The sequence below is a fragment of the Geotrypetes seraphini genome, chromosome 2 (genome assembly GCF_902459505.1).
Source record: "Geotrypetes seraphini chromosome 2, aGeoSer1.1, whole genome shotgun sequence".
In the NCBI taxonomy this organism is placed as follows: domain Eukaryota; kingdom Metazoa; phylum Chordata; class Amphibia; order Gymnophiona; family Dermophiidae; genus Geotrypetes; species Geotrypetes seraphini.
In genome coordinates this window covers 838189-865954 of record NC_047085.1, presented here as the reverse complement: position 1 = coordinate 865954, position 27766 = coordinate 838189, and the positions used below count along the sequence as shown (strand labels likewise).

At 49.5% G+C, this 27766-nt stretch overlaps 1 protein-coding gene across 3 annotated transcripts in view; it reads left to right on the top strand.

The window, feature by feature from the left end:
* PARP10 (poly(ADP-ribose) polymerase family member 10) overlaps nt 1-27766 on the top strand; it is a 183996-nt gene that overhangs the window by 32028 nt on the left and 124202 nt on the right. For all 3 annotated transcript variants that reach the window (XM_033934016.1, XM_033934015.1, XM_033934017.1), the window contains 2 exons: nt 20569-20814; nt 21221-21457. In XM_033934016.1, the coding sequence (XP_033789907.1) occupies nt 20569-20814; nt 21221-21457 (483 nt within the window). The remainder of the gene's footprint in view (nt 1-20568; nt 20815-21220; nt 21458-27766) is intronic.

Genomic DNA, 27766 nt, shown 5'->3' with positions numbered 1-27766 from the left:
ATCCCCCATCTCTCTTGCAGTCCACAGCTAGGCCCTCCCCTGCTGCCTCTGACTGGCTGTCTGTAGCCCCTCCCAAGCAAGCAGATTGATCTTCCCATTCCCCATCTCTCTTGCAGTCCACAGCTAGGCCCTCCCCTGCTGCCTCTGACTGGCTGTCTGTAGCCCCACCCAAGCAAGCAGATTGATCTTTCCATCCCCCATCTCTCTTGCAGGCCACAGCTAGGCCCTCCCCTGCTGCCTCTGACTGGCTGGCTGTAGCCCCTCCCAAGCAAGCAGATTGATCTTCCCATTCCCCATCTCTCTTGCAGTCCACAGCTAGGCCTTCCCCCCGCTGCCTCTGACTGGCTGTCTGTAGCCCCTCCCAAGCAAGCAGATTGATCTTTCCATCCCCCATCTCTCTTGCAGTCCACAGCTAGGCCCTCCCCTGCTGCCTCTGACTGGCTGTCTGTAGCCCCTCCCAAGCAAGCAGATTGATCTTCCCATTCCCCATCTCTCTTGCAGTCCACAGCTAGGCCTTCCCCCCGCTGCCTCTGACTGGCTGTCTGTAGCCCCACCCAAGCAAGCAGATTGATCTCTCCATCCCCCATCTCTGGTGCAGTCCACAGCTAGGCCCTCCCCCCGCTGCCTCTGACTGGCTGGCTGTAGACCCTCCCAAGCAAGCAGATTGATCTTCCCATTCCCCATCTCTCTTGCAGTCCACAGCTAGGCCTTCCCCCCGCTGCCTCTGACTGGCTGTCTGTAGCCCCTCCCAAGCAAGCAGATTGATCTCTCCATCCCCCATCTCTGGTACAATCCACAGCTAGGCCCTCCCCTGCTGCCTCTGACTGGCTGGCTGTAGCCCCTCCCAAGCAAGCAGATTTATCTTCCCATTCCCCATCTCTCTTGCAGTCCACAACTAGGCCTTCCCCCCGCTGCCTCTGACTGGCTGTCTGTAGCCCCACCCAAGCAAGCAGATTGATCTCTCCATCCCCCATCTCTGGTGCAGTCCACAGAGAGGCCCTCCCCTGCTGCCTCTGACTGGCTGGCTGTAGCCCCTCCCAAGCAAGCAGATTGATCTTCCCATTCCCCATCTCTCTTGCAGTCCACAGCTAGGCCTTCCCCCCGCTGCCTCTGACTGGCTGTCTGTAGCCCCTCCCAAGCAAGCAGATTGATCTCTCCATCCCCCATCTCTGGTACAATCCACAGCTAGGCCCTCCCCTGCTGCCTCTGACTGGCTGGCTGTAGCCCCTCCCAAGCAAGCAGATTGATCTTCCCATTCCCCATCTCTCTTGCAGTCCACTGCTAGGCCTTCCCCCCGCTGCCTCTGACTGGCTGTCTGTAGCCCCTCCCAAGCAAGCAGATTGATCTCTCCATCCCCCATCTCTCTTGCAGTCCACAGCAAGGCCTTCCCCCCGCTGCCTCTGACTGGCTGTCTGTAGTCCCACCCAAGCAAGCAGATTGATCTCTCCATCCCCCATCTCTGGTGCAGTCCACAGCTAGGCCCTCCCCTGCTGCCTCTGACTGGCTGGCTGTAGCCCCTCCCAAGCAAGCAGATTGATCTCTTCATCCCCCAACTCTCTTGCAGTCCACAGCTAGACCTTCCCCCGCTGCCTCTGACTGGCTGTCTGTAGCCCCTCCCAAGCAAGCAGATTGATCTCTCCATCCCCCATCTCTCTTGCAGTCCACAGCTAGGCCTTCCCCCCGCTGCCTCTGACTGGCTGTCTGTAGCCCCTCCCAAGCAAGCAGATTGATCTCTTCATCCCCCAACTCTCTTGCAGTCCACAGCTAGGCCCTCCCCTGCTGCCTCTGACTGGCTGGCTGTAGCCCCTCCCAAGTAAGCAGATTGATCTCTTCATCCCCCAACTCTCTTGCAGTCCACAGCTAGGCCTTCCCCCCGCTGCCTCTGACTGGCTGTCTGTAGCCCCACCCAAGCAAGCAGATTGATCTCTCCATCCCCCATCTCTGGTACAATCCACAGCTAGGCCCTCCACTGCTGCCTCTGACTGGCTGGCTGTAGCCCCTCCCAAGCAAGCAGATTGATCTTCCCATTCCCCATCTCTCTTGCAGTCCACAGCTAGGCCTTCCCCCCGCTGCCTCTGACTGGCTGTCTGTAGCCCCACCCAAGCAAGCAGATTGATCTCTCCATCCCCCATCTCTCTTGCAGTCCACAGCTAGGCCTTCCCCCCGCTGCCTCTGACTGGCTGTCTGTAGCCCCTTCCAAGCAAGCAGATTGATCTCTCCATCCCCCATCTCTGGTACAATCCACAGCTAGGCCCTCCCCTGCTGCCTCTGACTGGCTGGCTGTAGCCCCTCCCAAGCAAGCAGATTGATCTTCCCATTCCCCATCTCTCTTGCAGTCCACAGCAAGGCCTTCCCCCCGCTGCCTCTGACTGGCTGTCTGTAGTCCCACCCAAGCAAGCAGATTGATCTCTCCATCCCCCATCTCTGGTGCAGTCCACAGCTAGGCCCTCCCCTGCTGCCTCTGACTGGCTGGCTGTAGCCCCTCCCAAGCAAGCAGATTGATCTCTTCATCCCCCAACTCTCTTGCAGTCCACAGCTAGACCTTCCCCCGCTGCCTCTGACTGGCTGTCTGTAGCCCCTCCCAAGCAAGCAGATTGATCTCTCCATCCCCCATCTCTCTTGCAGTCCACAGCTAGGCCTTCCCCCCGCTGCCTCTGACTGGCTGTCTGTAGCCCCTTCCAAGCAAGCAGATTGATCTCTCCATCCCCCATCTCTGGTACAATCCACAGCTAGGCCCTCCCCTGCTGCCTCTGACTGGCTGGCTGTAGCCCCTCCCAAGCAAGCAGATTGATCTTCCCATTCCCCATCTCTCTTGCAGTCCACAGCAAGGCCTTCCCCCCGCTGCCTCTGACTGGCTGTCTGTAGTCCCACCCAAGCAAGCAGATTGATCTCTCCATCCCCCATCTCTGGTGCAGTCCACAGCTAGGCCCTCCCCTGCTGCCTCTGACTGGCTGGCTGTAGCCCCTCCCAAGCAAGCAGATTGATCTCTTCATCCCCCAACTCTCTTGCAGTCCACAGCTAGACCTTCCCCCGCTGCCTCTGACTGGCTGTCTGTAGCCCCTCCCAAGCAAGCAGATTGATCTCTCCATCCCCCATCTCTCTTGCAGTCCACAGCTAGGCCTTCCCCCCGCTGCCTCTGACTGGCTATCTGTAGTCCCACCCAAGCAAGCAGATTGATCTCTCCATCCCCCATCTCTGGTGCAGTCCACAGCTAGGCCCTCCCCTGCTGCCTCTGACTGGCTGGCTGTAGCCCCTCCCAAGTAAGCAGATTGATCTCTTCATCCCCCAACTCTCTTGCAGTCCACAGCTAGGCCTTCCCCCCGCTGCCTCTGACTGGCTGTCTGTAGCCCCACCCAAGCAAGCAGATTGATCTCTCCATCCCCCATCTCTGGTACAATCCACAGCTAGGCCCTCCACTGCTGCCTCTGACTGGCTGGCTGTAGCCCCTCCCAAGCAAGCAGATTGATCTTCCCATTCCCCATCTCTCTTGCAGTCCACAGCTAGGCCTTCCCCCCGCTGCCTCTGACTGGCTGTCTGTAGCCCCTCCCAAGCAAGCAGATTGATCTCTCCATCCCCCATCTCTCTTGCAGTCCACAGCTAGGCCTTCCCCCCGCTGCCTCTGACTGGCTGTCTGTAGCCCCACCCAAGCAAGCAGATTGATCTTTCCATCCCCCATCTCTGGTGCAGTCCACAGCTAGGCCCTCCCCTGCTGCCTCTGGCTGGCTGGCTGTAGCCCCTCCCAAGCAAGCAGATTGATCTTCCCATTCCCCATCTCTCTTGCAGTCCACAGCTAGGCCTTCCCCCCGCTGCCTATGACTGGCTGTCTGTAGCCCCTCCCAAGCAAGCAGATTGATCTCTCCATCCCCCATCTCTGGTACAATCCACAGCTAGGCCCTCCCCTGCTGCCTCTGACTGGCTGGCTGTAGCCCCTCCCAAGCAAGCAGATTGATCTTCCCATTCCCCATCTCTCTTGCAGTCCACAGCTAGGCCTTCCCCCCGCTGCCTCTGACTGGCTGTCTGTAGCCCCTCCCAAGCAAGCAGATTGATCTCTCCATCCCTCATCTCTCTTGCAGTCCACAGCTAGTCCTTCCCCCCGCTGCCTCTGACTGGCTGTCTGTAGCCCCTCCCAAGCAAGCAGATTGATCTCTCCATCCCCCATCTCTCTTGCAGTCCACAGCTAGGCCTTCCCCCCGCTGCCTCTGACTGGCTGTCTGTAGTCCCACCCAAGCAAGCAGATTGATCTCTCCATCCCCCATCTCTGGTGCAGTCCACAGCTAGGCCCTCCCCTGCTGCCTCTGACTGGCTGGCTGTAGCCCCTCCCAAGCAAGCAGATTGATCTCTTCATCCCCCAACTCTCTTGCAGTCCACAGCTAGGCCTTCCCCCCGCTGCCTCTGACTGGCTGTCTGTAGCCCCTCCCAAGCAAGCAGATTGATCTCTCCATCCCCCATCTCTCTTGCAGTCCACAGCCAGGTTCTCCCCCTGTGCCTCTGACTGGCTGTCTATAGCCCCTCCCAAGCAAGCAGATTGATCTTACCATTCCCCATCTCTGGTGCAGTCCATAGCTAGGCCCTCCCCCCACTGCCTCTGACTGACTTATCGCTGAAAAATAGCTGGAAAGCGATGACCACAAATGCTCGCAGTCTAAGCAACAAAGTTCATGATCTGCAAGCCCTGATATTAGAGGCAGATCTAGATATTGTTGCTATCACAGAGACATGGTTCAGTGAATCACATGGATGGGATGCAAACATACCGGGATATAATCTTTTTAGGAAGGACAGAGATGGTCATAAAGGTGGAGGAGTAGCTCTCTATGTAAAGATCAATATCCAAGCGACCGAAATGCAAGGGACCTGGGGAGAGGAAGAAGCGATATGGATTGCTCTGAAAAGAGAAGATGGAACTTCTATCTACGTGGGTGTAGTCTACAGACCTCCGACTCAATCGCAGCAAATTGATAAGGATCTGATTGTGGATATCCAAAAGTTTGGAAGGAAAGAGGAGGTTCTGCTGTTGGGAGATTTCAACCTGCCGGATGCGGACTGGAATGTTCCGTCTGCGGAATCGGAAAGAAGTAGGGAGATTGTGGATGCCTTTCAAGAGGCTCTGCTCAGACAAATGGTGACGGAACCCACAAGGGAAAAAGCGATATTGGATCTGGTCCTCACAAATGGAGAGAGTATCTCTAATGTTCGAGTGGGTGCTCACCTGGGTAGTAGTGATCATCAAACGGTTTGGTTTGATATAACGGCTAAAGTGGAGAGCGGCCGCACGATACTTAAAGTCCTAGATTTCAAACGTACGGACTTTAATGCAATGGGAAAGTACCTGAATAAAGAGCTGTTAGGATGGGAGGACATAAGAGAAGTGGAAAGACAGTGGTCTAAGCTGAAAGGAGCGATAAAAATGGCTACGGACCTTTATGTGAAGAAAATCAATAAAAACAAGAGAAAAAGGAAGCCGATATGGTTCTCCAACCTAGTGGCTGAGAAAATAAAGGCGAAAGAGTTGGCGTTCATGAAATATAAAAAAACCCAAGAAGAGGAGAGCAGAAAGGATTACAGGGTGAAATTGAAAGAAGCCAAGAGAGAAATACGTTTGGCGAAGGCACAGGCGGAAGAACAAATGGCTAAAAATGTAAAAAAGGGAGATAAAAATTTTTTCAGATATATTAGTGAAAGGAGGAAGATAAAAAATGGAATTGCTAGGCTAAAAGATGCTGGGAACAAATATGTGGAGAGTGATGAGGAGAAAGCAAATGTGCTAAACAAATACTTCTGTTCTGTGTTCACAGAAGAAAATCCTGGAGAAGGACCGAGATTGTCCGGCAAAGTTACACGAGAAAATGGAGTAGATTCTGCGCCGTTCACGGAGGAGGGTGTTTATGAGCAACTTGAAAAACTGAAGGTGGACAAAGCGATGGGACCAGACGGGATCCATCCCAGGATACTAAGGGAACTCAGAGAGGTTCTGGCGAGTCCTATTAAAGACTTGTTCAACAAATCTCTGGAGACGGGAGTGATTCCTGGGGATTGGAGGAGAGCGGATGTGGTCCCTATTCATAAAAGTGGTCACAGGGATGAAGCAGGAAACTACAGGCCGGTGAGCCTCACTTCAGTTGTTGGAAAAATAATGGAAGTGTTGCTGAAAGAAAGGATAGTGTATTTCCTTGAATCTAATGGGTTACAGGATCCGAGGCAACATGGCTTTACAAAAGGTAAATCGTGCCAAACGAACCTGATTGAATTTTTTGATTGGGTGACCAGAGAGCTGGATCGAGGACATATGCTAGATGTAATTTACTTGGATTTCAGCAAAGCCTTTGATACAGTTCCTCATAGGAGGCTGTTGAACAAACTTGAAGGGCTGAAGTTAGGACCCAAAGTGGTGAACTGGGTCAGAAACTGGCTGTCGGACAGACGCCAGAGGGTGGTGGTTAATGGAAGTCGCTCGAAGGAAGGAAAGGTGACTAGTGGAGTCCCTCAGGGTTCGGTGCTGGGGCCAATCCTGTTCAATATGTATGTAAGTGACATTGCTGAAGGGTTAGAAGGAAAAGTGTGCCTTTTTGCAGATGATACCAAGATTTGTAACAGAGTAGACACCGTAGAGGGAGTGGAAAATATGAAAAAGGATCTGCAAAAGTTAGAGGAATGGTCTAATGCCTGGCAACTAAAATTCAATGCAAAGAAATGCAGAGTAATGCATTTGGGGATTAATAATAGGAAGGAACCGTATATGCTGGGAGGAGAGAAGCTGATATGCACGGACGGGGAGAGGGATCTTGGGGTGATAGTGTCCGAAGATCTAAAGGCGAAAAAACAGTGTGACAAGGCAGTGGCTGCTGCCAGAAGGATTCTGGGCTGTATAAAGAGAGGCGTAGTCAGTAGAAGGAAGAAGGTGTTGATGCCCCTGTACAGGTCATTGGTGAGGCCCCACTTGGAGTATTGTGTTCAGTTTTGGAGACCGTATCTGGCGAAAGACGTAAGAGGACTTGAGGCGGTCCAGAGGAGGGCGACGAAAATGATAGGAGGCTTGCGCCAGAAGACGTATGAGGAGAGACTGGAAGCCCTGAATATGTATACCCTAGAGGAAAGGAGAGACAGGGGAGATATGATTCAGACGTTCAAATACTTAAAGGGTATTAACGTAGAACAAAATATTTTCCAGAAAAAGGAAAATGGTAAAACCAGAGGACATAATTTGAGGTTGAGGGGTGGTAGATTCAGGGGCAATGTTAGGAAATTCTACTTTACGGAGAGGGTGGTGGATGCCTGGAATGCGCTCCCGAGAGAGGTGGTGGAGAGTAAAACTGTGACTGAGTTCAAAGAAGCGTGGGATGAACACAGAAGATTTAGAATCAGAAAATAATATTAAAGATTGAACTAGGCCAGTTACTGGGCAGACTTGTACGGTCTGTGTTTGTGCATGGCCGTTTGGAGGAGGATGGGCAGGGGAGGGCTTCAATGGCTGGGAGGGTGTAGATGGGCTGGAGTAAGTCTTAACAGAGATTTCGGCAGTTGGAACCCAAGCACAGTACCGGGAAAAGCTTTGGATTCTCGCCCAGAAATAGCTAAGAAGAAAAAAAAAAAAAAAAATTTAAATTGAATCAGGTTGGGCAGACTGGATGGACCATTCGGGTCTTTATCTGCCGTCATCTACTATGTTACTATGTTACTATGACTGGCTGTCTGTAGCCCCTCCCAAGCAAGCAGATTGATCTCTCCATCCCCCAACTCTCTTGCAGTCCGCAGCTTGGCCCTCCCCCCTCTGCCTCTGCCTCTGCCTCTGACTGGCTGTCTGTAGCCCCACCCAAGCAAGCAGATTGATCTCTCCATCCCCCATCTCTGGTGCAGTCCACAGCTAGGCCCTCCCCTGCTGCCTCTGACTGGCTGGCTGTAGCCCCTCCCAAGCAAGCAGATTGATCTCTCCATCCCCCAACTCTCTTGCATTCCACAGCTAGGCCTTCCCCCCGCTGCCTCTGACTGGCTGTCTGTAGCCCCTCCCAAGCAAGCAGATTGATCTCTCCATCCCCCATCTCTCTTGCAGTCTAGGCTCTCCCCCTCCTGCCTCTGACTGGCTGTCTATAGCCCCTCCCAAGCAAGCAGATTGATCTTCCCATTCCCCATCTCTGGTGCAGTCCATAGCTAGGCCCTCCCCTGCTGCCTCTGACTGGCTGGCTGTAGCCCCTCCCAAGCAAGCAGATTGATCTTCCCATTCCCCATCTCTCTTGCAGTCCACTGCTAGGCCTTCCCCCCGCTGCCTCTGACTGGCTGTCTGTAGCCCCTCCCAAGCAAGCAGATTGATCTCTCCATCCACCAACTCTCTTGCAGTCCACAGCTTGGCCCTCCCCCCTCTGCCTCTGACTGGCTGTCTGTAGTCCCTTCCAAGCAAGCAGATTGATCTCTCCATCCCCCATCTCTGGTGCAGTCCACAGCTAGGCCCTCCCCCCGCTGCCTCTGACTGGCTGGCTGTAGCCCCTCAGCTCTATCCATTAGGCCACCTAGAACTTTAATGGTTGAGTTGTGACTGCGGTTCCTTTAATGCTAATGGGAGTTAGATTTGGAGGTCACCCTTCCAAGAAATAATAACAATCTCTAGGTCTTGTCCAAGTTTAGCTTCAATCCTATATAATAAAACCTTACCCGCACATGCGCTTTTAAAACGGCGTGATCCCTGCCATTTTGAGTTGTGATCCGTGGCAATATTCTATTTTAGAACATAGAAACATAGAAAGATGACGGCAGAAAAGGGCTATAGCCCATCAAGTCTGCCCACTCTACTGTCCCACCCCATTAAGTCAGAGTGCTGCTCGACCCACGAAGAGATCCCACGTGGATGTCCCATTTATTCTTAAAGTGGAGCACGCTAGTGGCCTTGATCACCTGCATCGGTAGTTTGTTCCAGTGATCCACCATCCTTTCTGTAAAGAAATACCTCCTGGTGTCACCACCAAATCTCCCTCCTCTGAGTTTGAGTGGGTGCCCCCTTGTGACTGAAGGTCGTTTTCCACCTCGACACGACCCGTGACGTACTTAAATGTTTCAATCATGTCACCCCTCTCCCTGCGCTCCTCTAGAGAGTAGAGCTGCAACTTGCCCAGTCTTTCCTCGTATGAGAGACCCTTGAGTCCGGAGACCATCCTAGTGGCCATTCGCTGGACTGACTCAACTCGAAGTACATCTTTACGGTAATGTGGCCTCCAGAATTGCACACAGGCGGCAGGGATCACTCTGGCCATTCCCCTCCTCCCGTTCTCACTCACCGACCGCTGGTGGAAGCGCAGGCAAGCTCTCTCCCTGCCCACGTCCTCGGCTACATACTGGAGCTTTCCCCCTCCTGCAGCCACTCACTAACCGCCGGCGCCGCTGGTGCTCCTCTTCAAAGTAGCCTGCGATTGTGGCCGGCTTTAGTGAACCGCGCAGGCCGCTCTCCAACTTCAGTAGCACGTTCCCTCTGACGCACGGCATCACGTCAGAGGGAACGTGCTACATAGTTGGAGAGCGGCCTGCGAGGTTTGCTAAAGCCGGCCACGATTGCAGGCTGCTTTGAAGAGTTGCAGGCCAGAAGACCCTGGGATGGAGGGAGAGTAAGAACGGGAACAATACAAGGGGAGAGGGAAAGGGGGCTGCTTTGGGGGGGAGGGGTGTGCTGGGGACAGACAGCTTTGCTCTGGGTGGGACGACGGAAGGGGCCATGGAGAGACAGTCAGGGAGAGGGAAAGGGGGCTGCTATGGGGGTAGGTGTGTGCTGGGGGGCAGACAGCTTTGCTCTGGGGGGAAGACAGAAGAGGGGCCACGAAGAGACAGGGAAAAGGAAAGGGGCGTGCTTTGGGGGGAGAGGTGTGCTGGGGACAGACAGCTTTGCTCTGGGTGGGTCGACGGAAGGGGCCATGGAGAGACAGTCAGGGAGAAGGAAATGGGGCTGCTTTGGGAGGAGGGTGTGTGCTGGGGATAGACAGCTTTGCTGTGGGGGTGGGGGGAAGATAGAAGGGGCCATGGAGAGACAGGGAGAGGGAAAGGGGGCTGCTTTGGGGGGGGGAGGTTTGCTCGGGACAGACAGCTTTGCTCTGGGGGGATGACAGAAGGGGCCATGGAGAGACAGTTAGGGAGTGGGAAAGGGCTGCTTTGGAGGGGGAGGTGTGCTGGGGACAGACAGCTTTGCTCTGGGGGAAGACAGAAGGGGCCATGGAGAGTCAGGGAAAGGGGGCTGCTTTGGGGGGAGGGGTTTGCTGGGGGACAGACCGCTTTATACAGGGGTGAATACATAAGGAGGGCCATGGAGAGACAGGGAGAGGGAAAGGGGGCTGCTTTGGGGGGGGTAGGTTTGCTGGGGACAGACAGCTTTGCTCTGGGGGGGATGACAGAAGGGGCCATGGAGAGACAGTTATGGAGTGGGAAAGGGCTGCTTTGGAGGGGGATGTGTGCTGGGGACAGACAGCTTTGTTCCAAGGGGATGACAGAAGGGGCCATGGAGAGACAGTCAGGGAGAGGGAAAGGGGGCTGCTTTGGGGGGAGGGGTGTGCTGGGGGGCAGACAGCTTTACTCTGGGGGGAATACAGAAGGGGGACCATGGAGAGACAGGGAGAGGAAAAGGGGGCTGCTTTGGGGGGAGGGGTGTGCTGCTGGGGGACAGACATCTTTGCTCTGGGGGAATACAGAAGGGGGGGGGCCACGGAGAGACAGTGAGGTAGAAGGAAAGGGGGCTGCTTTGGGGGGGAGGGGTGTGCTGGGGTCAGACAGCTTTGCTCTGGGGGGAAGACAGAAGGGGCCATGGAGAGACAGTTAGGGAGAGGGAAAGGGGACTGCTTTGGGGGGAGGTGTGCTGGGGGTCAGACAGCTTTACTCTGGGGGGAATACAGAAGGGGGACCATGGAGAGACAGGGAGAGGAAAAGGGGGCTGCTTTGGGGGGAGGGGTGTGCTGCTGGGGGACAGACATCTTTGCTCTGGGGGGGAATACAGAAGGGGGGCTACAGAGAGACAGGGAGAAACAAAGGGGGCTGCTTTGAGGGGAGGGGTGTGCTGGGGGGCGGACAGCTTTGCTCTGGGGGAATACAGAAGCGGGGCCATGGAGAGACAGTCAGGGAGAGGGAAAGGGGGCTGCTTTGGAGGGCGAGGTGTGCTGGGGGACAGACAGCTTTGCTCTGGGGGGAAGACAGAAGGGGCCATTGAGAGACAGTCAGTGAGAGGGAAAGGGGGCTGCTTTGGGGGGGAGGGGTGTGCTGGGGTCAGACAGCTTTGCTCTGGGGGGCAGACAGAAGGGGCCATGGAGAGACAGTTAGGGAGAGGGAAAGGGGACTGCTTTGGGGGGAGGTGTGCTGGGGGTCAGACAGCTTTACTCTGGGGGGAATACAGAAGGGGCCATGGAGAGACAGGGAGAGGGAAAGGGGACTGTTTTGGGGGGAGGTGTGTGCTGGGGGGCAGACAGCTTTGCTCTGGGGGGGAATACAGAAGGGGGGCTACAGAGAGACAGGGAGAAACAAAGGGGGCTGCTTTGAGGGGAGGGGTGTGCTGGGGGGCGGACAGCTTTGCTCTGGGGGAATACAGAAGCGGGGCCATGGAGAGACAGTCAGGGAGAGGGAAAGGGGGCTGCTTTGGAGGGCCAGGTGTGCTGGGGGACAGACAGCTTTGCTCTGGGGGGAAGACAGAAGGGGCCATTGAGAGACAGTCAGTGAGAGGGAAAGGGGGGCTGCTTTGGGGGAGGAGTGTGCTGGGGGCAGACAGCTTTGCTCGGGGGCGGGGGGGGGGAAGACAGAAGGACACAGACAGCGGCCAAGGAGAGAGAGAGAAAGAAACACAGACAGACACATCTATTCTAGCACCCGTTAATGTAACGGGTTTAAAGACTATTTTACAAGATAAGAGCCAGTTTGCAATGAGATCTAGTTTACTTTTAATGCAGTTAATGTCCTGGCTTGAAGTACAGTCAAGGGTACTGAGAATCTGTATATCATCCGCGTAGACATAGGAGGGTGAAATTGAGAGATTGGATGAGTGAGGAATGGAGATATGAAAATAGATAGTGCCCTACAGTATACCACAGGGAAGTTGGTGCAGTTGTCCAAATAGACAGTGTTGGTTATGCCTAAGCCCTGAAGGTTGTGGTTGACTAAGTCAAAAGCAGCTGTTGGATCTAAACGTTTGTTAACAAGGTTCCTGTCTTTTGAATCGGGTCAGTGCTGCTTTTAAGTTTCAGAAGCCTCACTTCTTCCAATATGTAAATAGGCCAGGATAGCCTTAAAGAGTTCCCCGCCTCTATATACTGGACTCCAATACCTCCATCCCAGGGTTCAGGAGGATTTTCTTTAATTTCTTTTTCCATAGGTTCAGGTTCCCCCTCAGTACTCGCTGTCAGCTTGGGAGGACTTGGTGAGATATATCCTCATCCTTTCACTAGAGGAGACAACCTGGTGTAGACCCAAAGGAATTATTCAGACTCTTCCCTATACCCTTGGATGTGTAGCCTTTCCCAATGGAGCAGAAGATCTACTCACTGTAGGGACCAGAATCCACTTCTTTTCTTCTGTCTGGGCCTCCTCATCACAACGCAATACTCAAGGTGTAGTCACGGGGGACCTGCCACCTTTTTTGGATAATCCCTAACAATCTGTTTATAATTTTAGCAGCTGCAACACACTGGACTAAAAAATTTCAACAATTTGTGCACCGTAAATATGAGAATTTTTTGGGATGAACCCATATTTTGTACATGTAGTTGAGGTTATTTTTCCTTATGCGAGTCACCTTTCATTTGTCCATGCCTCAAAAATATCCTTCTGCAAATCTTTACAGTCCTTAAATTCGACCCCCTTCACTCATCACTCTGAAGCTGTCAGTAGGTTTTAGCTGTTAGGGTAGGGGGACTTTATAGGGGCATTATCACCTCTTGATAGGGTCAGAGCTGCTGGTGCAAAGCCATGAAGAAGCTGAAGCAGGAGGTGGTGGAGCCATGCTGCTTGCCAGGCTCCATCCCCTCGCATTACCTAGGCTGCCTTCCAAGGGCTCCCAAGCCTCACTTCCTTCACACTGGGGTACCCTTAGGTTTCATGGTCTGGTGCTGCCTACTGCACACAGGGCCGCCATCAGGGCAGTACTACCAGTCCTGCATTCAGGGGCCCGGAGCAGACAGGGGGCCCGGGCTCCCCAAGGGTCCTAGGCCACAGTCTAGGGAAGGGGCGGTACGCCCCAGGTGCACAGGAGAGAGCTGGACGGGGAACCCGCGGAGTTCAATCTCGAGCCGCGAGTCTCGTCTTTTGTTCCTACCTGCCCTGCCCTCACATATAGCCGATCAGAAGTGTTCCCCGATGTCAGCGCTGACGTCGGAGGGAGGGCTTAAGCAAAGCCTGCCCTCTGACGTCAGCGCTGACGTCGAAGAATACTTCCGGTCGGCTATTTGTGAGCGGCAGAGCAGAAAGGAAACAGAAGACAAGCCTCTCGGCTCGAGCTCCATTTTGCTGAGAATGTTGCAAAGATGGGCTGGGAGGCAAACGCGGAACACAAAAGGGGGGAGGGAGTGCGTTTTGGACACAAGGCATGAACTTGGGAGAGAGGAAGGGAGGGAAAGAGATGCTGAGGTGGGGGAGGGAATGGGTTTTTGGACACAGAAGGCATGGACTTGGGAGAGAGGAAGGGAGGGAAAGAGAGGCTGAGGTGGGGGAGGGAATGGGTTTTTGGACACATAGAAACATAGAAACATAGAAATAGACGGCAGATAAGGGCCCACGGCCCATCTAGTCTGCCCACCTTAATGTCCCTCCCCTACCTTTGCCCTGTGAATAGATCCCATGTGCCGATCCCATTTGGCCTTAAAATCAGGCACGCTGCTGGCCTCAATCACCTGTAGTGGAAGACTATTCCAGCGATCAACCACTCTTTCAGTGAAAAAGAATTTCCTGGTGTCACCTCGTAGTTTCCTGCCCCTGATTTTCAACGGATGCCCTCTTGTTGTCGTGGGACCCTTGAAAAAGAAGATATCTTCCTCCGCCTCGATGCGGCCCGTAAGATACTTGAACGTCTCGATCATATCCCCCCTCTCTCTGCGCTCCTCGAGCGAGTATAGCTGTAATTTGTCAAGCCGTTTTTCGTATGGTAGATCCTTGAGTCCCGAGACCATCCGGGTGGCCATTCTCTGCACTGACTCCAGTCTCAGCACATCCTTGCGATAATGTGGCCTCCAAAATTGCACACAGTATTCCAGGTGGGGCCTCACCATGGATCTATACAATGGCATAATGACTTCCGCCTTACGACTGACGAAACCCCTTCGTATGCAGCCCATGATTTGTCTTGCCTTGGACGAAGCCTGCTCCACTTGATTGGCAGACTTCATGTCCTCACTGACGATTACCCCCAAGTCTCGTTCTGCTACCGTTTTTGTTAGGATCTCGCCATTAAGGGTATAAGACTTGCATGGATTCTGGCTGCCCAGGTGCATAACTTTGCATTTTTGGCATTGAAGTTGAGTTGCCATGTCCTAGACCATCGCTCCAGTAGGAGTAGGTCGTGCATCATGTTGTCGGGCACTGAATCTTCGTCTGTTGTGCATTTACCCACTACATTACTCAGTTTGGCGTCATCGGCGAATAATGTTATTTTACCTCGAAGCCCTTCTGCCAAGTCTCTTATAAAGATGTTGAATAGGATTGGGCCCAAGACTGAGCCCTGTGGTACTCCACTAATCACCTCCGTCATTTCGGAGGGGGTGCCGTTCACCACCACCCTTTGGAGCCTACCTCCAAGCCAGCTCCCAACCCATTTCGTCAATGTGTTACCTAATCCTATAGAACTCATCTTGCTCAGTAACCTGCGGTGTGGTACGCTATCGAATGCTTTGCTAAAGTCCAGGTACACGATGTCCAGGGACTCCCCTATATCCAACTTCCCCGTTACCCAGTCAAAGAAGCTGATGAGGTTGGATTGGCAGGATCTCCCCTTAGTAAATCCATGTTGTCGGGGATCCCGTAGATTCTCCTCATCCAGGATCTTATCTAATTGGTGTTTGATTAGAGTTTCCATTAGTTTGCTCACTATCGATGTTAGACTCACTGGTCTGTAGTTTGCTGTCTCCATCTTTGAGCCTTTCTTGTGGAGTGGAATGACGTTAGCCGTCCTCCAGTCCAACGGGACGCTGCCTGTACTAAGGGAGAGGTTGAAGAGCGCGGACAGTGGCTCCGCCAAGACATCACTCAGCTCCCTAAGCACCCTGGGGTGCAGGTTGTCTGGCCCCATTGCTTTGTTAACCTTGAGCTTTGACAGCTCACCGTAGACACTGCTGGGCGTAAACTCAAAGTTACTAAACGGGTCAACTGAGCCAACCCTTGTCTGTAGCTGAGGGCCGAGCCCTGGCGCTTCTCGGGTGAAGACTGAGCAGAAGTATTCATTTAATAGTTGGGCTTTTTCCGAATCCTTTTCCACATAGTCTCCATCTGGTTTCCTAAGACGTACAATCCCGCCTGAGTTTTTTCTTCTATCACTGATATACCTGAAGAAGGATTTATCTCCCTTCTGGATGTTCTTTGCTAGAGACTCCTCCATGAGGAATTTAGCCTCCCTGACTGCTGTTTTGACGGCTTTTGATTTGGCTAGGTAGTCTGCTCTAGAGTCCTGCTTCCCTGATTGTTTGTAAGAGATGAATGCTTTTTTCTTCTCCTTGATCAGGTCTGAGATCTCCACAGTAAACCACTGTGGCTTATTGTTCCTTCGCCGTTTACTTACTGATTTTACATAGCGGTTTGTTGCTTCTTGTATGGTTGCTTTCAAAGTCGACCACATGTCTTCCACGTTATCGGTTTCTTCTTGGCTTTGTAGCGCCTGGTGAACGAAGTCTCCCATTTCTTTGAAATTTGTGTCCTTGAATTTGAGGACTTTGGTTAGTGTAGTAGATTTAGTGAAACCTTTCCTGATATTGAACCATACCATGTTGTGGTCACTGGAGGCCAATGTGTCGCCCACCGAGACCTCTGTGACACTTTCTCCATTGGTAAGTATCAGGTCCAGTATTGCCTGATCCCTTGTCGGTTCCAACACCAGTTGCTTGAGGCTTGCTCCTTTCATAGAGTTTAATAGCCTCCTGCTGCTGCCGGAAGCAGAGGTAAGTGTAACCCAATCCACATCAGGCATGTTGAAGTCACCTAGCAATACTGTGTCCCCACGCAAGGTGATATTTTCTATATCTTCGATTATTTCCATATCCAGGTCATCCTGTTGTCTTGGGGGTCTGTAAATTACGACACAGAAGGCATGGACTTGGGAGAGAGGAAGGGAGGGAAAGAAAGGCTGAGGTGGGGGAGGGAATGGGTTTTTGGACACAGAAGGCATGGACTTGGGAGAGAGGAAGGGAGGGAAAAGAAATTCTGAGGTGGGGGAGGGAATGGTTTTTTGGCACATTAGGCATCGACTTGGGAGAGAGGAAGGGAGGGAAAGAGATGGTTGTGTACACGGGGAATAGAAGAAAGGAGAATTTTTGGTCATAGGAGGGAGTGAGGTACAGATAGTGGCATACCAAGGTGGGGGAGGGTGGGGGGGGTCCGCCCCGCCCCGGGTTTACGTCCTAAGGGGGTGCACACCTGGCTACCCTCCAGTGTTCTCCCTAGGCTGGCAAACTGCGTCTCTTTAGCCACTTGAGTGCCACCGCCGCCATCGGGAACAGGCAGGTGCCGAGTTCTTCCTGCTTTTCCCTGTGGGGCCGACCAACTCTCGCCACTTGCGTCAATTCTGACGTCGGAGAGGACGTTCTGGGACGTTTAGAGCCCTTTGCCCCGATCCAGCCAGGCATGTGAGCTCTTCCCTCTGCAGTCCATTGGAGAGATCAATCTACCTGCTTTTAAATATCAGCAACAGTGGGAAATCAACTGCTTTTACACCTCAGCAGCAGCGGAACTATCCGCAACTACCAAGAGCCCACAGACCCGATCCAGCCAAGAGTGTGAGCTCCACCTCCCCCTGCAGTCCACTAGGAAGATCAACTGTTTTTTACACCTAAGCAGCAACAGGACCAGCCACCACTACCGAGAGCCCTTTGCCCTGATCCAGCCAGACAAGTAAGCTCTTCCCCCAGCATTCCGTTGGAAAAATCAATATGCTTGCTTTTAAATATCATCAGAAGTAGGAGATCAACTGCTTTTACACCTAAGCAGCACCAAGACCAGCCGCCACTATCGAGAGCTTTTGTCCCAATCCAGCCAGACATGTGTGCTCTTCACCATACAATTTTGTTGGAGAGATCAATCTGCCTGCTTTTAAATATCAGCAACATTGGGAAAACAACTGCTTTTACACCTAAGCAGCAACGGGTCCATCCGCAACCACCAAGAACCCTCAGACCCGAACCTGCCAGGAATGTGAGATCCGCCCCCCCTAAATTCCGATAAGAAGATCAACTGTTTTTACACCTAAGCAGCAATAGGACCAGCTGCCACTACCGGGAACCCTTTGCCACGATGCTTCTATTCCTTTCTCTCCTCTCTTCTACCTTCCAAAGTATTTAGATCAATGCTGTCTTGTTAAAATGTTTATTTTATTTTTATTTTTCCTCTAACTCTACTTTTCACTTCTCTATTACCCTCCAGGTACTTTAGTTAGATTGTGAGCCTTCGGGACAGTAAGGGAATTTTTCAAGTACCTTTCTTATTTCTAATCTTAATGTATATTTTCTGTAAACCGCTTAGAACCTAACGGATGTAGCGGTATATAAGAAATAAATTACATTACATTACATTACAAGCAGGGCGAACTCGGCGCCAGCCTGTTACCGATGGCGGCAGTGGCAGCCTATTCCCCAGTGGCGGTGGCAGCATTTTCCCAATGGTGGTGGCATAGGGGAGGGCAGGGAGAAAGAAAGAAAGGGGGGGACAGGAAGCCAGAAAGAAAGAAAGGGGGCAGGGTGAAACAAAGAAAAATGGGGCACGGAGAGAGAGAGAAAGACAGACATACAGAACGAAAGAGGGTGTGGAGAGAGAAAGAAAGAAGCGGGCAGGGTGAGAGAGAGAGAAAAACAGACATACAGAAAGAAAGGGGGTATGGAGAGAGAGAAAAAGAAAGAAGGGGCAGGGTGAAACAAAGAAAAAGTTTGGGAGGGAATGAGGTCTGGAGGAGAGGAAGCATACAGGAGGCTGAAAGAAGGGAAGAAATATTGGATGCACAGTCAGAAGAATAAAGTGCAACCAGAGACTGATGAAATTACCAAAGGTAGGAAAAATGATTTTATTTTCAATTTAGTGATCAAAATGTGTCTGCTTTGAGAATTTATATATGCTGTCTATATTTTGCACTATGGCCCCCTTTTACTAAACCGCAATAGCGTTTTTTAGCGCAGGGAGCCTATGAGCGTTGAGAGCAGCGTGGGGCATTCAGCGCAGCTCCCTGCGCTAAAAACCGCTATCGCGTTTTAGTAAAAAGGGAGGGGGAAAATTTGTCTATTTTTGTATAGTTGTTACTGAGGTGACATTGCATAAAGTCATCTGCCCTGACCTCTTTGAAAACCCGCGGAATATAAATGATAATTAACATTTTCTCTGCGTACACCGTGCTTTGTGTTTTTAAAATTTTATTGTTGATAGATCATTTTGACTTGGCCACAAAGGTAAGGGGGAGGGAGGGGAGCTGCTGAAAGACATCTAGTAATCCTTGCAGGCTTGACTGTGCAGGGAATTATTTTTGTAAAATCATGTTTTGCTATGTGACTGGCATTATTTAGACTTTAATTTCTATGAATGAATAGAATGAAAATGATATAAATTACTTGCTTGTTTTTATGTGTGTGCGCTGAAGGAAAGTGGAGAGAGAGTGGGCTGAGGATGCTGAAGGGAAATGGGGAAGAGAGAGTGGGGAGAAGATGCTGATTTATAAATTGACAATTGTACAGAATATTGTTTCTTTTTTATATTCATCCATAGCTGCATGTTAATGATGTGCTCATATGCACTTATTTATCATCATAACATATACATCATCATTAACATGCAGCTGTGGATGTGTAAGGACAGGCTGAGGAGGATGGATGAGAAGGAAGGAAGGTGCACATATCAACATATCGTACATTTTTAACATGCATGATGCAGCTATAGGCAAGCTGAGGAGGATGGGATCATACAGATGTGTATGTTCAGATATGCGCTCAGATGTGTAGTTTTTTCCGATATATTTATTAAGCTTACAGTATTTATAAAAACACATTTAATACTTGTTACAAAAAATATTGTGCAATTGTGATCTGGCCTACAAAGGTCAAAAGAAATCCTTAACTGAGATTTTACATTCAAAAGTGAATTATAGCTACTAGCACTATTATTTATTAGTTATTTATTATGCAGATGTTTGTTAGTTTGTTATTAGTTCAGTATTAGACATATGTTCTTCACTGAGAGGGTGGTCGATCATTGGAATGAACTCCCACGGCAGGTGATTGAGGCCAACAGCGTGGCAGATTTCAAAAATAAATTGGATATTCATGTGGGATCTCTAATGAGGTAAGGGCAGGAGGTTGGTGAGCAAACTCATGGGGGAAGGGTCACTGGAGTGGGCAGACTTGATGGGCTTTGGCCCTTTTCTGCCGTCATTTTTCTATGTTTCTATGTTAGTTTAGAATAGGTAGGTATAGATTAGTTTAGGTTAGGTTAGGGCCCTGCTGAAAGAGTCTACCTTGACGTGGTTGCAGGCTTACAAATCTTTTGGTCAAAGAGTGCGACAACAGAGAAAAGTATGTGTGAATTCGGCCCATGGAAGAAGGGGGGGTCGGAGGGGGGGGAAGGGGTGCGTGGGGGGCCCAATAGGATTGCTCAGTAAGGGGCCCAGAAATTTCTGATGGCGGCCCTGACTGCACAGCTCTGGTGGTCATGCGCCAGGAATATTTCTCCTCCTTTTTCGACCAATGCTGAGTGCATACAATTTGTAATGCTGTTAGTGCTGAGCATCGGAGCTCTGTGCCATCCCCCCCCCCCCCCCCCCGAGTCCCTTTTATATCCAAGTTTATTTTTAACTTAATATACCGCTTAGGGAAGACCATCAAAGCGGTTTACATTCATAGCAACTGCCACAGAATTGCCTGCCTGAGCCTTCGGACACTCGGACTCAAATGTTTATTTTTCCAAATTATTGCTATTGTGTATTTTACTGTTTTAAAAAAAATGTTTTATGTATTTTCATGTTAGGATGGGGGATGATGATATATTAGTGTTTGGTTGATTTATATATAAGAACTTTCACTGAATAAATCATTGCAAACATTTGTCTCATACTTGATATGTAAACCTGGTTGCTGAACCCACAAATCATACCATCATCCTTTTGAAATGCCTCGCCCATCCTCTCTGTAAGGTTGTGGGGGGGGGGGGGGGGACAGGACGGTGACCGTTAGCCCTTATTTTCACAGACCTTTGAAGAGATGTGTTTTTCAGAGGGGAGCCGTTAGCTGGGTCTGACAATACTTTTATTTCTAGCTATAAATTGTGTGTTCTAGGTTTAATGTGTTTTCTAGGTTGAAGGGCAGTGTGTCACATTTCTTAATAACCTAAACTACCTTAAGCGATTTATGTAAATCTTTCATGTGCTCATTTGGATTTTTTACTTAACAGACGCAGAGAGAGTCCTCTCCAAGACCGATCACATTCTTCAGAATGTGCAGCTCCAGGTTCGGAGGGCAGCCCCTTCTGACCCTAGAAGGGTCCTTCTCAAAGGCCTGAACCCCAGGACCAGCCCAGAACTCCTGGAGATGTATATAGAGAACATGACAAAACGTAAGAGTGGAGAATTTGAAATCATTCGCAGCTTTGCAGGAGATCAGGCCCTCATCCAGCTCCAGGAGCCCCTTGATGACGAAGGTAAAGGAAATAGGAGGGGGATGTCTGGGCTGCCAGACACAAGGGATTTAAAGGGAAAGGATGGGAGAGGGAGGGCTAGGGACTCTCTTCCTAATGTAAGGAGTGGGAGAGAGCACCCTTTTTCTGATTCAGGAGCTTTGAGGAAGGAGGCTTGGCATCCTGAACTCACCCTGATGTAGAGAAAGAGGAAGCCCTGGATTTAGGAGTTGCTGATAAAAGGACAGCATTGTTTCTAATTACTCAGTAATGCTGTGACACCCCCCCCCCCTCCAGCCTCTTACTATGTCTCCTTGCAAGTGACCTTCCTCTGACCCTATATCTGTCCTCTTGTGTCTCATTTGACAGAGGTGGTCCTTTGAGTTCCCTTCACTCTCTGACCTTGTGTCTCCCCATGTCTCATGAACAGAGATGCAAAGCCTGGAAGAAAGACTGAGACACCGAAAGCTGGATGGTGAATCTGTAGAGATGGAGCGGTTGCCACGGACGGAGAAGGTTCTGCTAAGAAACCTGAGCCCGCTGATCAGTCAGGATCTACTTGAACTATATTTTGAGAGCAAGCGTAGTGGCGGAGGCAACGTGAGAGAAGTTAAGCTGCTTTTGGGAGAAAGGGGAGCTGCTATTGTTGCATTTCAGGACTGGCAAGGTAACCTCTCTTCTACTTCTCAGGAGTCATTCTGTGAGAACGATAAGATTTGTATACTATGTTTTCAATGTGTGAAAAAATGAAGGTACAGTCAGAGACCCCGATACACGGGGGGGGGGAAGGATATAGCCACTAAGTAATAATAATAATAATAATAACTTTATTTTTCTATACCGCCATAGTCAGGCGACTTCTAGGCGGTTTACAATGTAAGAAGGCTGGACATTCAGCGAATAACAAAGGTCTTAGTACAGTACAATGCTAATACAATACAATAAGTCCACATATAATACAATACAGTAAGTCTAAATACAATACTATACTATACAATACTATACAATAAGTTTAAATACAGTACCGAACAAAGAGTCTAGATGCCGTACAATAGTCTAAATGGTAAACTTACATATTAATTGGAGATCTAAGGGTAATGAGTGTCTGAAAGATTTAGAACATCCATGAGGGGGGTCTTAGTGGGGGAGGGGACCGTTTTAGTCAATGAATTTAGCGAATAGGGTGGTTTTGATCGATTTGCGGAAAGTATTATAAGTCATATTTGGTTCGTTTATGTGGTTTTTCAGCCAAGTAGATGAGTATAGTTTAATGGTTAGTGCAGTGGACTGAGATCCTGGGGAACTGGGTTTGATTCCCACTGTGGCTCCTTGTGACCCAGGGCAAGAAACCCTCTTGTGGGTGCTGCCTCCAAGGTAGACCCTAACTTCAGGTAACTATGATTTGGATTATTCTTCATGATGGCACATCACTTTGCATTTGTCCACATTAAAATTTCATCTGCCGTTTAGATACCCAGTCTTCCAGTTTCCGAAGGTCTTCCTGTGATTCTTCAAAGCAGGGAAAAAAGATCTAAATGAAGAAAAAGAGAAGCAATATAAGCACTGGCAAATTAGATACAAAGAATTGATATGAAGAGCAGTTTGTCATAGAAGTAGAAACTGAAATTTTTGGGTTAAACCTTTGCATCGGGTTCCCTGAAGTAGGTGTCAAAACACGGTCCATGTTGGAACCCCGATTTTCTCAAGCTAAGTAAAAAAAAAAAAAAGCTTTCATACTTTCACATTATTCATGTTTTGCAGATTTTGTTAAGCTTATAAGAAAATCTTGTGTGTAATGATTATATCTTGAGCCTAAAGATTTACCTATATTTGAGGGAATTTTTCGCCCCATTTCTTGTACATTTTTCGTAAAGACCAAAGCAAAGAGTTAATTCATTCAGTCTTTCCTTATGGCCTTGTCCTCCCTGAGTATCCCCTTTGCTGCTTCATGATCTAATGGTCCCATGGATTCCCTCATAGGTTTTCTGCTTCTGATCTACCTGAAAGAGTTGTTACTGTGAGTTTTTACCTCTGTGGCAAGTTGCTCTTCGTATTTGCTTTGCATGTAACTTGCCAGTGCTTATGTTGCTTCTCATTTACTTCATTCAAATCCTTTTTCCTTGCTTTGAAGAATCTAAGGAAGACCTTAGGAAATTGGAAGACTGGCCATAATGTGGACAAATGCAAAGTGATGCACATGGGGAAGACTAATCCAAATTATAGCTTCCAGATGCTAGGATCCACCTTAGGGATCAGCACCCAAGAAAAAAAGATAACATAAGAATTGCCATACTGGGACAGACCAAAGGTCAATCTATCCTGTTTCCAACAGTGGCCAATCCGGGTCCCAAGTATTTAGCTAGATCCCAAGTAGTAAAACAGATTTTAAGCTGCTTATCCTAAACAGTGGATTTTCCCAAGTCATCTCAATAATGGCCTATGGACTTTTCTTTTAGGAAATTATCCAAACCTTTCTTAAACTCTGCTAAGCTAACTGATTTCACCACATCCTCTAACAACAAATTCCAGAGTTTAATTACATGTTGTGTGAAGAAATATTTTCTCCAGTTTGTTTTAAATCTACTACTTAGTAGCTTCATTGCATGTTTCCTAGTTCTAGTATTTTTGGAAAGAGTGAACAAGCGATTCACATCTACCCTTTCCACTCCACTCATTATTTTATCATATTACCCCTGAACCATCTCTTCTCCAAGCTGAAGAAACATAGAAACATAGAAAATGCCAGCAGAAAAGGGCCACGGCCCATCTAGTCTGCCCACACTAATGAACCACCCCCTAACTTCTTCCACTAAGAGATCCCACATGCCAATCCCATCTTTTCTTAAAATCTGGCACGCTGCTGGCCTCAATTACCTGTTGTGGAAGATTATTCCAGCGATCAACCACCCTTTCGGTGAAGAAATATTTTCTAGTGTCGCCATGAAATTTCTCTCCCCTGATTTTCAACGGATGCCCTCTTGTTGCCGTGGGTCCTTTAAGAAAAAAGAGATCTTCTTCCACCTCGATATGTCCCGTGACGTATTTGAATGTCTCAATCATGTCTCTCCTCTCTCTGCGTTCCTCGAGTGAGTATTGCTGCAACTTACCCATCCATCCTGGTGGCCATTCGCTGAACCGACTCAATTTTCAGCACTTCTTTTTGATAATGTGGCGTCCAGAATTGTACATAATATTCCAGATGGGGGTCTCACCATGGATCTGTACAACGGCATTATGACCTCGGGCTGACAAAACTTCTACGGATACAACCCATGATTTGTCTGGCCTTGGATGAAGCTTTCTCCACTTGATTGGCAGTCTTCATGTCTTCGCTAATGATCACCCCCAAGTCACATTCTGCTACAGTCCTTGCTAGGATCTCACCATTTAGGGTGCAAGTCCTGCATGGATTTTTGCCGCCAAGGTGCATGACCTTGCATTTTTTGGCATTGAAACTTAGTTGCCAAGTCTTTGACCAATACTCCAGCAGGAGTAGGTCCTGCATCATACTGTCGGGCATTGAGCTTTTGTCGGGCACTGTGCTTTTGTCTATTGTGCTTTTGCCTACTATGTTGCATAGTTTGGCGTCATCGGCGAATAATGTAATTTTACCTCGAAGCCCTTTAGCCAAGTCTCTTTCAAAGATGTTAAATAGGATCGGGCCCAAGACCGAGCCCTGCGGTACTCCGCTGATCACCTCCGTCGTATCGGAGAGGGTACCGTTTACCACTACCCTCTGAAGTCTACCTCTAAGCCAGTCCTTAACCCATGCAGTTAATGTTTCACCTAATCCCATCAAACTCATTTTGCTCAATAACCTGCGGTGTGGGACGCTATCAAACACTTTGCTGAAGTCCAAGTACACGACGTCCAGGGACTCTCCTATATCCAGCTTTCTTGTTACCAAGTCGAAGAAGCTGATCAGATTTGATTGGCAGGACCTTCCCTTCGTAAAACCATGTTGATGGGGATCTTGTAGATTCTCCTCATTCAGCATTGCATCTAATTGGCGTTTGATTAGTGTTTCCATAAGTTTACTCACTATCGATGTGAGACTCACCGGCCTATAATTCGCAGCCTCCGTCTTGCATCCCTTTTTGTGGAGTAGAATGCGTTAACCGTTTTCCAGTCCAACGGAACTCTTCCTGTACTTAGGGAAAGATTGAAGAGCGCGGATAACGGTTCCGCCAGGACGTCACTCAACTCCCTGAGCACCCTGGGGTTTAGTTTGTCCGGTCCCATAGCTTTGTTCACCTTGAGTCTTGATAGCTCCTCGTAGACACTGCTGGGCATAAACTCAAAATTTCTAAATGGGTCTTCCAAATTTTCCCTCATCGGCAGCTGAGGGCCAGATCCCGGCGCCTCGCAAGTGAAGACTGAGCAGAAGTATTCATTTAGAAGTTTGGCTTTATCGGAGTCCGATTCTATATTGTTCCCGTCGGGTTTCCTCAGGCGTACTATCCCATCTGTGTTTCTTTTTCTGTCACTAATATACCTGAAGAAGGATTTATCGCCCTTCTTGATGTTCTTCGCTAGATTCTCCTCCATTTGGAGTTTGGCCTCTCTGACTACTGTTTTTACTGCTTTAGACTTGGCCAGATAGTCTTCCTTAGATACTTGCTTCCCTGATTTGTAGAAGATAAATGCTCTTTTCTTCTTTTTTATGAGGTCTGAGATTTCCGCAGAGAACCACTGTGGTCTATTGTTTCTTTGCCGTTTACTTACTGATTTTTATTTAGCGCTTGGTTGCTTCGTGTATGGTTGATTTCAGAGTTGACCACATTACTTCTACATTATCAGTTTCGGCTTGGCTTTGCAGTGCCCGATGGATGAAATCTCCCATGCTTTCAAAGTTTGTGCCCTTAAAGTTGAGGACCTTGGTTGATGTGTTTGACTTAGTGAACCCTTTCCTGAGGTTGAACCATATCATGTTGTGGTCACTGGAGGCTAACGTATCGCCTGCTGAGACCTTTGTGACACTTTCTCCATTGGTGAGTATCAGGCCAGTATCGCCCCGTCCCTAGTGGGCTCTAATACCATTTGTCTGAGTCTCGCTCCCTTTATAGAGGTTAATAGCTTCCTGCTGCTGCTGGTCATAGTGGAAAGTTTGTTCCAATCCACATCAGGCATATTGAAGTCTCCTAGCAAAACTGTGTCTCCACGCAAAGTGATATTCTCTATGTCTTAGTCTAATTCTACATCCATGTCCTCCTGTTGTCCTGGAGGTCTGTATACTACGCCAAGATACAGCCATTTGACCTTTCCCCTAGCCAAATTCACCCAGAGGGATTCCTCGGTGTACTTGACATCTGCGATTGTGTTAACTTTGATGTCCTCTTTAGTGTATAGTTCTACTCCTCCTCCCATTTTGCCCTCTCTGTCTCGACGAAGTAAGTTATATCCCGGTATAGCCATATCCCACCCATGGGAGTCTATAAACCAAGTCTCGGATATCGCCACCACATCTAGGTCGGCATTCCTCATTTCCGTCTCTAATTCCAGAATCTTATTGCCCAAACTGTGGGCATTAACGTACATAGCTTTCTTTTAAAAACAAGCAGAGGGACCAGCCACCACTATCAGGAGCCCATCAACCCGATCCTGGCGGGTGTCTGAGCTTCGCCCCCCACGCAGTCCGCTGGGGAGAATCAACTGCCTGCTTTCTTTTAAAAACAAGCAGAGGGACCAGCCACCACTATCGGGAGCCCATCAACCCGATCGTGCCGGGTGTCTGAGCTCCGCCCAATAACTACCTGCTTTTTATTTCCAAGCAGCGGGATCAGCCATCGCCACTACAGAGAGCCCATCGACCCGATCCTGCGATTAAGAACTGCCTGCCTGCATATGTAACTGCTAGGCATATGTTACCATCAGAGTCATACAATTGCTAGATGAAATTTTAACCTCTAGATTAGAGAATGACACGGGGAAAAAATCTGTCCCCCTCCTTCCTTGTGTGAGCCGGAACACGCGGTCCCCGCAAGCAAGTAATTTTTTATCATTTTCATTCTATTCATTCATAGAAATTAAAGTCTAGATAATGCCAGTCACATAACAAAACATGATTTTACAAAAATAATTCCCTGCACAGTCAAGCCTGCAAGGATTACTAGATGTCTTTCAGCAGCTCCCCTCCCTCCCTCCCCCTTACCTTTGTGGCCAAGTCAAAATGATCTACCAACAATAAAATTTTAAAAACACAAAGCACGCTGTACGCAGAGAAAATGTTAATTATCATTTACATTCCACGGGTTTTCAAAGAGGTCAAGGCAGATGACTTTATGCAATGTCACCTCAGTAACAACTATACAAAAATAGACAAATATTCCCCCTCCCTTTTTACTAAACTGCGATAGCGGTTTTTAGCGCAGGGAGCTGCGCTGAATGCCCCACGCTGCTCTCGACGCTCATAGGCTCCCTGCGCTAAAAACCGCTATTGTGTTTTAGTAAAAGGGGGCCATAGTGCAAAATATAGACAGCAGATATAAATTCTCAAAGCAGACACATTTTGATCACTAAGTTGAAAATAAAATCATTTTTCCTACCTTTTTGTCTGGTGATTTCATGAGTCTCTGGTCCTTCTTTCTTCTCCTGCCCCCCCTCTTTCTTTCTCTCTCCCCCTGGCCCCCCCTCTTTATTTTTTCCTTTCTTTCTCTCTCCCCCTAGCCCCCACAAAGCCATCGTGCCAATTTCTCCACTTCCACGATTCTTTCCCTACCTTCACCCCCAAGCCAGCAGCCGATTTCTCCCTGCTCCTTCCTTGATGTCCTGATGTCCTGAACTTCATCGGGCAGCAGCAGCATTCACAATTCACTGCTGTTGCCCGCTTCAGGCCTTCCTCTCTGTCGGGTCCTGTCTTCATGAAAACAGGAAGTAGGCAGGACCCGGCAGAGAACAAGGCCTGAAGCCGGCAACAGCAGCAAATTGTAAACGCTGCTGCTGCCCGAAGAAGCTAATGGAGCACGAGGCAGACCGC